This window comes from Syngnathus floridae, chromosome 20 (assembly GCF_059516105.1).
Source record: "Syngnathus floridae isolate MCC-2025c chromosome 20, RoL_Sflo_1.0, whole genome shotgun sequence".
NCBI classification, from domain to species: domain Eukaryota; kingdom Metazoa; phylum Chordata; class Actinopteri; order Syngnathiformes; family Syngnathidae; genus Syngnathus; species Syngnathus floridae.
The window spans coordinates 3,347,410-3,360,614 of NC_142432.1; the positions used below are offsets into that span (position 1 = coordinate 3,347,410).

The following is a 13,205-nucleotide window of genomic DNA, read 5'->3' on the forward strand; positions in this document are numbered from 1 at the left end:
CTCTTGCATGCAGATTAAAGTTTTTTTTAAATGTATTAAAATAAATGTATTTATTTATTAGATTAATTGTTCAATAAAAAAAGTAATTTTATTTACTAACAATGTACAATAAGCAGAAACACTTGAAACATATCACTTCATTCATAATTCGCCAGTCATGTGTTATGCTTTAACTACAGCAGAAAGGATTCCGAAAGTTACATACCAGGTTTTCCTAAAACGTGGGCCTCACAATCCATCAATGCATCGGCAAGTTTTCAGAGCTTTGGTCCCTGTAAGAAAAATGAAAGCACTATTAAAAAACATTTAATGAATGTATATAAATAAAAAATACAAACTGCATCCGGTGCTTCAGGGTTTAAATGAAATGACCCACTTTGATGGATCAGATCTGGCATTTTAATTTCACAGTTTACATATAGACACAAATAATGCATTCATTATTTTGTAACACAAGATGTGCCAACATGTGGGTTTTGAAGAAGATGACTTTTGTGCAAAGACTCATCAAATTCTACTAGTTCACATCTAGTCCATCACTAGTAGAACTGGTTGCATGCAGAAGTGCACAGTCTTACCTCACTCACAAAATGAGTTTAGGTCACTATTAGTGTGCCAAAACTGTATTGTGCAGAAATGTCAGACATTCCTCAAATGCAATTGACTATTATGTTGCTCTTTTGGAAGAGGGCAGGTACCTGTCAATTGCCTATTGTGCATTCTAGACACACTTTGATTTGGAATCTGCAACCAACACCAGCCTGGCAAGGGAGTTCTATGCACAAGATTCACATGAAGCCAATATTTGCACATCACTTTGAGGCTGTCTGACATTGCTTGCTGCTGGAATCCTAATTTGATGACGTTTGTCTGCAGAGCATCGCCATCGGGTTAGCACGGGCCTGCTCTGCACATACTGTGCACAAACTGACAGATCTTACGAGAGCGTTTACCAACACGAAAGTTGATGCATGTGCACAGTATTGCATGTTGTTTCCCAAGTGACGGTGTTACACAAACAGTAAATGAAGAACTAATGCACATATTCCTTCTACATGTACAAGCTATGGTGACTGACAGCAGTGCAAACTAAGACCTGTTTGGCTTCGTTGACGTAAGTCAACGCATCAGGCTCCACGTTACTATTGCATTACCTCGAATTACGTCCCACTCGGATCTCCAGACAAGTGGAGGCTGCACCTTCACTTTAAAGACGGAGTCATTTTGCAAAATACTCTGCAAAATCGTCGCTTTTCAGTTCTGTTTTTGCTCCGGCCATTTTGGACCAAACCGTGAATGATATAATATGGGGGTGTTAATATGCGGGAGATAGTTGTCATTTTTTATTCCTCGTACTAAATCGGCTCATGTAAATTCAATACACTAATTTCACAGTGTGTATTTTATGGTTTGAATATTTTCTCTAGTAACTGGTCAAAAAACGGTGCTTTGTAGACATGTTTATCATAAAATACCTCACACCAGAAGAAATGGTACAGTCCGCCTTTTCAGTGCGTCTCCTGTACTATATGCAGCCAAGCGCTCAGCTGCTGAGTAAACTACAGTAGTTTCACTTGCTGGCACGCACATGAGAGGAGCGCAGATGCATGTAAACAATCGATGGTGACTCTTATTTTGGGTGCCCTAAATAGGCATTGATTTTTGCATATTGATCATTTGGGTGTGGAAATAAATAAATAAATAAATAAATACATGTCAAACCCAATTAATGCTTTGGATAAAAACACAAACGCCAGACATAAACAAACAAACAAACAAACAAACAAACAAACAAACAAAATATGCTGAAATATTTTTTAAATGTTTGAAAAATAAAATAATCTGCGAATATATCAAACCGCAGCTATGCAGGGGTCAACTGTAAATGATAATGGTAGATTATTAACTATGGTTTCCATTTTTCATATAATAATAGTAATATGGCCATGTCTGGTCTAATTGGTACGCAAATCAACAATTAGCAATCACAGGGCACAGTCAAACCAACTACTTTAATCACATCTATGACTATAAAGTTTTTTTTCATCTTTACTTTTTCATGATATCAAATGATCTCACGAGAGAACTGCAATTGAGACAATCAGTGGAAATCTAACCACAGTTAAGTAAGCGTATCTTCAAGTGATTAAAAAAAAGGGATCCGGTTGGAACGCCCATAAATAGCAAAGTACAATATATTTTCTTATTATATGCTATATATTTATTGCTATGTGCAATATTTAAATTATGCTTCAATAATTCAAATAAGTACAATAAATGACACATAGCCCCAATGATGACTTTTTCTTGACATCTAATGAAGCCATAAAAGGACGTTGAGGTACACATGAAGGTCCGTGCACATTTACGCACACTCTTTTTGCTAGTGTTTCTCATTGCGGTCTTTGGGCAGCGAAGCATGTTGTTAGTTTTGCAGTTTGAGTCACCTGGGGCTACACACGTCTCCTTCTGTTAACCACTTGTCACGGCTTACAGACGATCATCTGTGACAGGTGCTCTCAGACTATGTTATTTTGTTTGCACGTGTTGATGCCAAACGGTCAGAAAGAGAAAACATGCATTTATTCAACTTAAGGGTCTTTTTTTTATTCTTTGTATACACTCACTTATAACGAGGCGGTAGTAGAGTGAAGGATTGAGAAGAAAAAAAAGGCTTGGTTGCCTCTGTTTCATACTGATAATGCCGTGTGACTCATATCAATATTTCTCATCTCTCTAAATAGGATATGAAATAGCTTTTTTCTGTAAGCCTTGATGAACGACACAGCTATCACTTGCCAGCATTTGTCGAGCGGCTAACTGTAACTCTCGATTAAATCCTCCGAGTATCATTGTGAAAGAGACGTTAAAGCATTTCAAATTATATTCCAAGCCATCAGTAACGCTTGGCTGTATGGGCCGTAGAAGCACGTTGAGGTCTTCAGCATAGAAAAAGTAGTCATGTTATCTGACTTTGTGATCAATAAAAGGATCTTTAGCTCAGGTCCAAATAGAATTAAGAATTGCTTTGGGATAATGACATTATCGACCAACATTCAGTAAGGCGTTTTAAGCTGTGTCAGGTTAATTCCCATCTACGAAGGTGTGTAGGGAGCCGCATTGATGTAATGTTCTCCTAGATGGTGCTGAACTAGCAGCGCTATCCTCAGCACTACTGAACATTCTCATATACCTCATAGACATAAGTATTGCAGTTCATTCACAATATTATTGTTGTTGCTAGACTTGAATGGCCGCCAGGCAAGGTGCATTCCGGATTCATCTGGATAGTTAAATTAATAAAGGTTTATCCATGATAATTCACCTGAATACATAAATTATGTGATTTGCATGAGTAGAAGTAGATTGGAATGACACTAATATTATACAAATCTAATCTTATTAACAAAGTTCAGAGCAAAAACACCCCAACTCCCCCCCGAGGATGACTGCTTGATTAAACTTTAAAATATGTTGCGCATGTGGATCCATTTAGTTCTTTTCTTTCCTATTCCAATATTTTTTTTTTTAGGCAAGGCAGTCTCATTGACCCGCTCAGCGGATAAAAGTGATGTACCTTGCTCATTAGGAGAGACGTTGAGGTGTTTTGATGTTTTGGGGATGAAAAATGCATTTCTTTACTTGGCTTAATTATGTATGTGTCCACTGTCGAGTTGAAAACTGCTGCTCATGTGAAGGATGTTTCAAGCGTACCTTTTTGCCATTGGCATGGAATTCATGACTTTCCTATTACCGGCATGCCTCACGTTCCCTCGTATGCAACCTTATGGAAATATTAAATGAAGTGTCTGCACACCTCAGTGGACACATTGAATAAGCATGAGCATTCTTGCTCATGGTCCACAACGTGAGGCTTAAGTTGATTGCCATTTTGGACTCTTTTTAGCTGACAGGCTTTAATACCTATGAGATGATGAGTGTTTTTTTGGGGGGGGATGGAATTTGTTAGTTGGGATTTGCCTTTAAAAATCTTGCATGAGATAACTCCTGCAATTTAAAAAGGAAGTCCACCTAAATGTTTTTCTTTGTAATAATGTTCTGTGCAGCCCAACTTGTTAAAACACAGTGTTGTGATCAATGTTTCATGTGTGGAATGTTAATTAAATGGGAAAATGTTTTCATCTATCTTAGAGGGCGGCCATTTTGCCACTTGCTGTCGCCCGAAAATGACATCACAGGTCACAACTCAGCTCAACAATTTTCTGAAGCTGAACCGTGATTGGTTGGGATCTGGAAAAAAAACGGGTGAATTTCTCTGCTTTACTAATCTTAAAAAAAAACGCAATTGTAATCAGAATGTTTAGACTAGTGGGAACACATACAACATAATATTATACAAAACATTGGTTGTCTTCCACTTTAAAGCAGTTGCTAGAAGTATATCACATTTTTTAAATACCCCATGTTCAAGGATTATGGTTATTATTATTATGATTAAAATGTGTTTAAACTGAGAGTGTCCTCTCACCTGTACAAATGAGGAGCATCCCACATTTTTCATTTCCAAACCTTAAATGTTATTATTGCAGTCATTTCCTGGACTGGAGTTTCATTTTGGGACTCCCTTTTCACGCCTAAAACTTACTAGCAGTCTATCAACTTTTCAGCACCTCTAACCGGCCGTTGTAAAGGTGCGGGTGGGCCACCGTTGGACCCTGAAGTGGTCACAGGGACACTGGGCTATGAAATTACAGCTTAAGGTCCATACGGTTGTCCCTTAATGAAAATTGTTTCACAGTGCAGGCTGCTCAGAACAGCGAAGACAATCTGTTTGACAAGAAGGCTTTAATATGCAAAGGTTGAGTAAAGGGACGGCCATAGTAATTGCCTGCTATTTTGAATGTTCACTTCGCCACTATTCATGCATAGACTGTGGACAAATGTTTTGATGTACTACGACGACATGTGGGAAAAGAGTAGGTGTTTGGTATTTGCATTCAGCCCCTCTCACAAACGGAGACATAAGAAAACCACCTACACGTTTCTCAGATTCAGCCTTAAACTTACACCTATAAACAAGGACATGTTGAACCACACTTTGCAAAGTGATGGAAACTAAGGAAAGATCATCAAAGCTAATTTCTGTTAGCTTGTCTATGGTGCAATTATTTATACTCAAAAACGAATTAGTGGGATTAAACAATAGCAGTGTAGAGAACAGCTCACACCGATAATTTGATTTCCAGTGTGCGATACATCCAGAAAAAACACGTTGGAGTTTTATGTTTTGTTTGATGAGCACACATGATCGCTACAATGTAAAAAGCGCTCCAATGAATACAATATAAACGTGAGCTGGGCTTTCTACAATTGACAGCCATAAAACATGACGGGGGTAAGGCTTTCTGGGCCATTGCAGTTGTGTTCTGTGTGTTAGGATAACACACACACACACATCCTCCTAGCCAAAACAAGTATATATCTTGGACCGCAATGCAGACAGGCAGCGTTACATTCACCCGCGGGTCAGAAACTCCAAGTTGTGTGGCCACCCAGATTTTCAGAACTATGCAATCAGGCTATGGACTTCTTCGGTGTCAAAATGCATGATTTTGATTCACCGTTCTTCTCCCAAATTCTACATGGGGGTGTGGCTGACTTCAACCTTTGTGTCAGAAACTTCCTGTCTTGAGAACGAAAACAAAACAAAATACAGGAGGAAAGCGGAAGTGTGGTGAAAATTTGCTGGCTTGTTAAGGGAGGGGAGAAAAAAAGATCAGATTTGACATCTCGTCCTAAAAACATTGCATTGTTGGATTTTGCATTCTGACAGCACGCATTCAACTGCAGCTGAATACTTGAACTAATATTTGTTTTAAGAGTTTCCCCCAAGGACTGCTGCATCCCCCCAGAGGGTGATACATGAGAAAATTCTCAGGCCTGCAACAGGATCTGTTTATTTGCTGCAAGTAGGATTATTAGATTAGTGTTTTTATGGAGGGAAAAAAAAAAATCATTCTCACAACTCATTTTGTGCACCGTGGCCTTGCAGTTCACCGCTAGGCTAAAAAGTGAGCCTTTCACTTGTATCAATTGCAGAGTAGGCTCCACTTGTGCACTTTAGGTTTGTGGCTTTTAGCGGGATAACAGCAGCTGAGCAGAGTGCCGTGGTGTTGTGTTGGGAGGGGGTGGTGGTCTGTGGAAAAGCAGAAGAGGAGAACCTCACATTTCGCCGTCGTCTCCAGGGAGAGATAAAGCAGTTTAGTCTGTTCTGTGTCGCTCTATCACCGCCACAGCTTCTCGTTCCTATTCTCAATTTGGAGTAGTGCAGGGTGTACCTTTTCCGCCGTCCTCCTTTGTGCACTTTCTGTTCCTCTTTTCTACTCTCGTTTCCTCTCTTCCTTACCTTGCTCTTCATTCCGTCCATCACGCCCGTAGCCGTTTCGTTTTCTCTCTTCAGACCATTGTTTTCTGTTTGACGTGCTCTGACCTTCTCACCTTACCTCTTAACCTGTGCATCCAGCTGATGCTCTTAACTGATAGCGCAGATGGAGGCAGTACTTTAGTGCGGATGTACAGGAACGAATTGCTCTCCACCCTCTCCACGCTATTGCACAATTGCACCTCTGTCACCCGTGGCTCGGCTGTCCCGCTGAGCTGATCCCCTGGTCCTGGTGGAGCACTATGGAGCTCAACCACTTCTCACATTAATCTCCTAAACGATCCTGCACCTAAGAGGATCAATACTCATTTTCAGGGAGCAGCATGATCCCTTAATGTAGTAGAGGATGGCTGCTTATCCCTCCCTCATCCTTTCAGTTTCGAGTCGCTACAGGAAGAACAAGAGGTCTACCTTTTATTTCATAAAGATGATATCTGAATGTCATTCTCAAACCAATCGGGTTTGATGAGAATTGGGGTTTAATGCACAACCTTTATGAAGATTAAAGTTCAACATTTGCCAGTAGGAAAAAAAAAAAAATCCAGCTTTTTCTTTAAGACATCAGATGGTGTCTTCAGGCTGTTTTACATTGTTATTCTTTGTCTTGCACAGGCGCTGCCTTCATGCTAATAGTGGCGCGCTCCAAGGAAAATGGGAAAAGATCTGACTTTCCATTGGATAACAAGCATCTTATTTTCCATGCTCAGCGTGCAAGGAACCGCCGCTAAAGGACCACGTGGTTAGCCAGGAGTTTCACCATTGATCTTTGCTGATTCAGACTATTTCTGGGGCCTTCTTTCAGCAAGCTATGCAGTGTCTGGGCAACCGCCCCTCCCTCCCTCCCCTTGTCAGACAATTATTGGAACAGTGCAAGTTTGGAGGTGTTGTTTATGCTAAAGCTATTACTCTCTGTCTGGTCAGCCTGTCCTCAGAGCTCAGCTTGCTCTGTGCTCACTGAATTATTCAGTCCTAAGAACTGCCAATCGTCTGTGGGTACACACTACATGTAGCTGAATGATGAGTTGCACTAAAAGGAAAACTATTGCCTGGGGCCTGCGGATTTTTAGTGGCACAATTTCCTCATGACATAAAACCATCGGCCATAACATGGGGTACTGACAACTGCACGAGCCAACACAATCCAAAGTGGAAACAAAATCAAAATTCGTGTCTTTTGGGCATATACAACACGTAGGAAATAGCAAACAAGGAAAGTGTATTTTTTATCCGCAAAATGTCACTTTGAATGTGACATAAATCAGTCTGGTGTTAATACAAAACAAAATAGAACCATAAAATAACTGCAAGTCTGAATCTGAAGACGGTAGCACAGTCCAACTCCAACAAAACTGAGTGATGACAGGCAATAGAAACCTTAGAGTTGTCTACTTTAAGAATAGCCACCACCTCACAGCAACTGAGACTCCGCTGACCTATATACCATGTATATGTTATTGGTAGGGCGGTCGCTAGCTAATATTTTTAGAATCGATTATTCGATAGATTAATCGATGACTCAAATAATCGGATACAATTTCATTTGCGTAAAAGTGTATTTCTGTTTTGGATTATTTGATATCATTTCGTGACAGTTATGCAAAATTACACGAGTAGGATTGGTTTTCAAAATAAAAGCATTTGTTTACAAATGTCTTATTTTGATTGAATAAAAAATAAATCAAGTCTACTTTCATGGAGGGCTAGAGAAATTGGAGGATTATTACTTTTGAAAGCCTCAAATCAGAAGATTTTGACATTTTTTTAGTTAAAAATGGCTCGAATCTGATAATCGAATTAATTCTGACACCTCTAGGGATTGGACCTTCATACACTCATGCATGTTTCCTTTAACAAAAACAATTCACCTCAGACATGTGACTGTTTTTTTCAGTTTGCTCAGAGCGTGGTGTGATAAGCATTGTGTGTTTGTGCACGAAGGTTTCATCTGATTGGAAGAAGCCTGAACCTGCTGATTGCACTGGCATGTCTATGTCATCCTCGTCTGAGGTAAGCGCTACTCAGAAGAACAGCGGGGTCTTTCTTTACGCAGAGGATTGAATCAGTGATGACAGTCTCATGACTTCTTCCTCTCGCTAACACACATTTCACACACTCAAATACTGGTCAAGGATGGGTGAAAAAAAGAAAAAAAAAGGGGGGGGGGCAAAGATGCATAATGGTGTTTACATAATGTGCGCCAGCAGAATCCCCCCAAATAAATTAACTAGAATGTCATTATGTTTGCAGTTATAATAATGTGTTATTAAAATTATTCATTTGGTTTAAGGGGAGCAAAGTGACAATGAAATACTGTAAATATAGCGGATTTAGGCAGAAGGGGCCAACATCTTGAGGAGATAAAGCAAAAACTAATTTGGGGGGGGGCAATATATTACTATAACCATATTTTTAAGAGTGTTTGGGTCTATTTGGTCTCCTTTGCCTTGTGTTGTTGTATCATTATCATTGTAATAAAGTTTGCTTGCAGATAAATATCTCCAAATCAATATCAGTCAAATCAGAAAATTAATTTGGATACAATATATAGAAAATGTTACTTTAAAAACTTTATTCAAAGTGACTTCAAATCTGATCAGTTTTCAGGTACGTTCCACAAAAATGTTTTTACTGCAAACAAACTGATGACAATGCAATCTATGTTGTGAAGTAAATTAGGGGGGGGGGGGTGAGGTGTTGCGGGTGTTTGCACAAGTTATGCATGTTGCGATGCTTTATGACGTCGACATAGTGCAAAGCTTACATCTTTACCTTTGATGAACAAACAAAACAGACTTAAAAGAGCAAACCTACATAGCTCACTTCCTAGAGGCTGGTCAGGTAAAGCACGCATGCAAACTGCCGAGCGTCTCTCTTCTCACTCGCTGCGCTTCCTTGGATGGGACCGGTGCGCGCAACTTGGCTCTGTGGAGGTACACGAGAAGGTGATGTCGTAAAGTGTTAGTGTCGTAAACCAGGTGCGGATAAGGGGAGGTGAAGGGGAGGGAGGACACGGAGGGGGGAGAAGGGGTGAGAGAGGAGGTGACTCTCCGGCAGCATTTAGACACAACGAAAGGATCATGGCGGATGGCCCCAGGTGTAAGCGCAGAAAGCAGGCGAACCCGAGGAGGAACAACGGTGAGTAAAACTACTTCTGCAGGGGACCTTTGCTTTTGCAGCGGCAGTTGGGATGTTGCAGTGTCCCTTGTTTTTTTCCGTGCTAACTTTGGATGTGCATAAGTGTGTTTTTTACTCATTCAAAGTGCTGTGAAGTAGCAAGTGAACGCTGCATTGCTGCCTATGTGGTGTACCGTTATACGTACCTGGTCCGCGTACGCCCTCCGCCTAGCGGCTCGCTGCACCCCAAAACCATTTGCATCTCACGTTTTTATAAACAGACGCGCAATTATCTCATGTTTACATTTTAATATACTTCTCCCTTCCTTTGTGGAGCCACTTGCTTAGAACATTCTGTCGAGTTTTTTTTTAGCCCTCTTCACCGGTCCGCTGCACCCAAGACCGTTACAAACACCGCACGATGTTATAAAAGGACGGACAGCGCTTTTATCTCATCCTAACACGTTTTTTGTATATTTGTGCATACGTTTCTTTATTTGAAAGAGATACTATTGGGTGGTTTTGTCGAGTTCTAACCCTTTTAATCCAAGTCGGACCTGCTACCTGGTTGTTATTATACTTCTCGACGGGTTGTTTGTTTATCCCATAATGGTTGTTGTATTTCTGGGGATGGATTTTTTGTTTGATCAAAGTTAATAACAGAAACTCTTTAGTGTTCTTTCTTTGGGAAATGTACTCCGAGCAGGTATACGTGAGCGACACTGTTGCTGCTGCTGCACCGTTGGGCGGAACAACTCGTGTTGCCTTATCGAAGCTGGTCAGCAATGCAAAGCGCTTTTTATAACTTTATCAAAAGACACCACAGTTGTTTTTTGAAGTTATTAAAATTGTTGCTTTTACCACTTATTTCCATTGTGTCCCGATCTACCGCCGCCTACCGTTTAACGGGTCTGTTTTGCGCATGAGTTGAAAGGCAATGTACCTTAAATCTTTATTTAGTCATTTTTATTACGGCAAATAAGGAACAGAAAGCTTATTAGAAAGACGTCGAGGTTGTACCGAGGCTCCGGAGCGCGAGGCACAGCTCACGCGCCTGTTTATGTGTGAGCAGCGCGCAGTCCATATAAGGACAGCCGCTCTCCGCCTGTGGCGTTGGGAATCCTTTTTGATTCCACTGGGACGGTTGTCACCTAGCCTACTTTTAAAACGCAATTTTCGTCATTTTTATGTCACTGTCAGATATACTTGCGCACTTGGATTTGCCCGGTGTTTTGGAATATACACAAGTGACGCAAAAAGTCGCAGTTTGCGCGCTCGCTACTTTCCTAAAAATGTGGGTTACACTTGCATCCTTTTGATGCCTTTCTGTTTGTAAATGTGCGATAGTGACAAGCGAAGCGGTGGTTTTGCATGATATATTGTGTATTCTGCCACCCAGTGTAGCCTCAAGGAAGTAGGGTGATAATGAAAATAACGCGTGCCTTTCTTTCTTTTTTTGGTCTAATAAACATCTTCAAATATGTTAAAACGCACAAATAATTAAAGTACAGCATTTAGGATACAAAAACAAAACATTACAAAATGTCGAGTAGTGAGATAATACTGATTAAAAACAAATATGCAAATAGTGACAGAGCTACAATGACGATTCGTAATAATGCAAATTGGCAGTGCTACTATGAAATGACGCGTCAACTGTTTAAAAAGATAATGGGGGGGAAAAAAACTAAGAAAGTCTGCAGTTTTTGGTGCGCTCAGCTGGAAAAGTTAGGAATGGTAGTTGTTGTGGGCGGTAACATGCCAGCAAACAATGTTTATCTCAGCTGTTTCCATTGGTGGTTTGTCACAGCGTTGTCCAAAAGTGTCTTCTATTTTTTTTCCACTGTCATCTTAGTTTTTTTCTGAGGCGTGTTCACTGTGCAGCGTCCTCTCTGGAGATTGGGTGTAAATATGTGAACACGCCTTAGATAACGGTACAGCTAAGAAGCGTTTTTTTTTCTCAGTCTAGATCAGTTTCACAAATTTGAGCTTTGTAATTTTCTTAGTGATCAATCAGGCCTTTTGTAATTTTCTTAGTGATCAATCAGATGAATATTGCAATAAATAAAATTGTTTAAATCTAGCAAATGGAACCACATTTGTGAGTTGGAACAAAGAAGTCAGAATGTGTACTTGTCCCTTTTAAATTGACAGGCTTTGACACAAGCCTATTGATATTTAAAGTCCGTGACCAGGCAGATGTCTTGTCTGTTACTTTGACCTCATTTGCATTTGCCTTAATACCCATACTTCCCTTTGCCTCGTGATCTGGCATGCAAACCAGATAATAACATGAAATGCTTTTATCCTAAGTTGAATGAAATGTTATTTAATCACCGTTTGGACCAGTTGTACCTAATCAATGCTGGTCAGCGCCTTTTGCCAGGTCGCTGGCTATTACGTGTAGCGGCGATCAAGGTGAGCTTCATTCCCTGCTGTAAACAGGGAGGTGTTAACAGCTCGCAGGATGACAGGTGTTTGCAATTGGTGGGATACTACTGCTCCCTTTGTCACTTCTCTCTATTCTGCTCCCCTCGGGAATAGACGGCATTCCCCGCAATGGTAATTTAAAACAGCAATTTGGGAATAGAGGAATGTGAGCAGTAGGGCTGAAAGTTTTTAAGAAAGAATTGCTTTTGCAATTTTTTTGACATGTATCGCATTTCTGATTCCATATGCAAATAATCATTTAGTAACATGACAGGAAATTACATCATATTATCACAAACGTCAAAATCTAGGACTAGACTTAGCGATATGGCCTGAAATTCACATCATGGTGTTAATTGAATTTTTAAAAATTTAAATCTAAATTATAATGGTACTGCCAATCAAGTTAATTAAATTATTCCAGTTAAAGCGGTCCGAAAGTTTCAGTTTCATTTTTCTGTTTCTTTCATTTAATTAAATATATTTAACAAAAACACTTCCTTAAAGTGAATGTAAATAGTTTTGAGATCTATTGTGTAGAACTCAAAACCCAGTACTTTGCCTTTGATGGGTGAGCCTTTAGATAAGAGCCTTGAAAAAATGGCAGCTTTAAAGATCTCACAACTGTATTGTCTGAGATTTCGGTCCCAAAACGATAAATCGTTCAGCCCTAGTGAGCAGTGTTAACATTCTTTGCAGAAAATAAACAGGGCGTCACTGGAATGGTTTTTGGATACTTTCTGGATAGCTGTCGCATCAAAACATTGAATAAAGTGCAATCCTTCTTTCCTCCACAAGCTTTGACTTCACCCCGATGAATCACCCATCAAAGAAGGAAAATGAGCTCGGCACTTGGCATCTACTCGTGTGATGTTGAGCACTTGTTTATTGGCTTGATGAAACGACCGTATACTGAGCGCTCTGGATTCTGTCACCACGCCCTAAAAACTTTTGAATACAACCACATGCTGCAGGTTTTTGCTGGAGAACAATACGAGCCGTGGATACAGTTTGTCAAGCGAAACAAGCGTTGGCATCGGAGGAGGTGGGGATTGGCTGTGTCGCTCCACATGCTCACATTAGTGTTTTTAAAGACATGTGTTTACATTTAAAAAGGTTCACCCCTGTTGTGTGAAGACTTTAGCAGAGGAGGAAATATTTCATTTATCTCACGGCTTTTCACCAACTTCCCCGGCAGCTTCATTTGAAAGTGCCAAGTGGGAAGAAATTGCCCCCACCTCTGCACACCCTCCTCTCT

At 40.2% G+C, this 13,205-nt stretch overlaps 2 protein-coding genes across 3 annotated transcripts in view; one reads left to right on the forward strand and one right to left on the reverse strand.

The window, feature by feature from the left end:
• znf438 (zinc finger protein 438) overlaps positions 1-9,934 on the reverse strand; it is a 29,186-nt gene extending 19,252 nt beyond the window's left edge. Inside the window, exons 1-3 of one of the 2 annotated variants that reach the window (XM_088362919.1) lie at positions 9,724-9,934; positions 9,215-9,325; positions 206-272 (exon numbers count right to left, since the gene is read on the reverse strand). The gene's annotated coding sequence lies outside the window, so the exon portion shown is untranslated. Of the gene's footprint in view, positions 1-205; positions 273-1,154; positions 1,286-9,214; positions 9,326-9,723 lie in introns of those variants that run through there. The other variant, XM_088362918.1, reaches the window with a different exon arrangement.
• zeb1b (zinc finger E-box binding homeobox 1b) overlaps positions 9,194-13,205 on the forward strand; it is a 35,854-nt gene continuing 31,842 nt past the window's right edge. Inside the window, exon 1 of the mRNA XM_088362911.1 lies at positions 9,194-9,538. Coding sequence (XP_088219037.1) covers positions 9,481-9,538 — 58 coding nt within the window. The 5' untranslated portion in view covers positions 9,194-9,480. The remainder of the gene's footprint in view (positions 9,539-13,205) is intronic.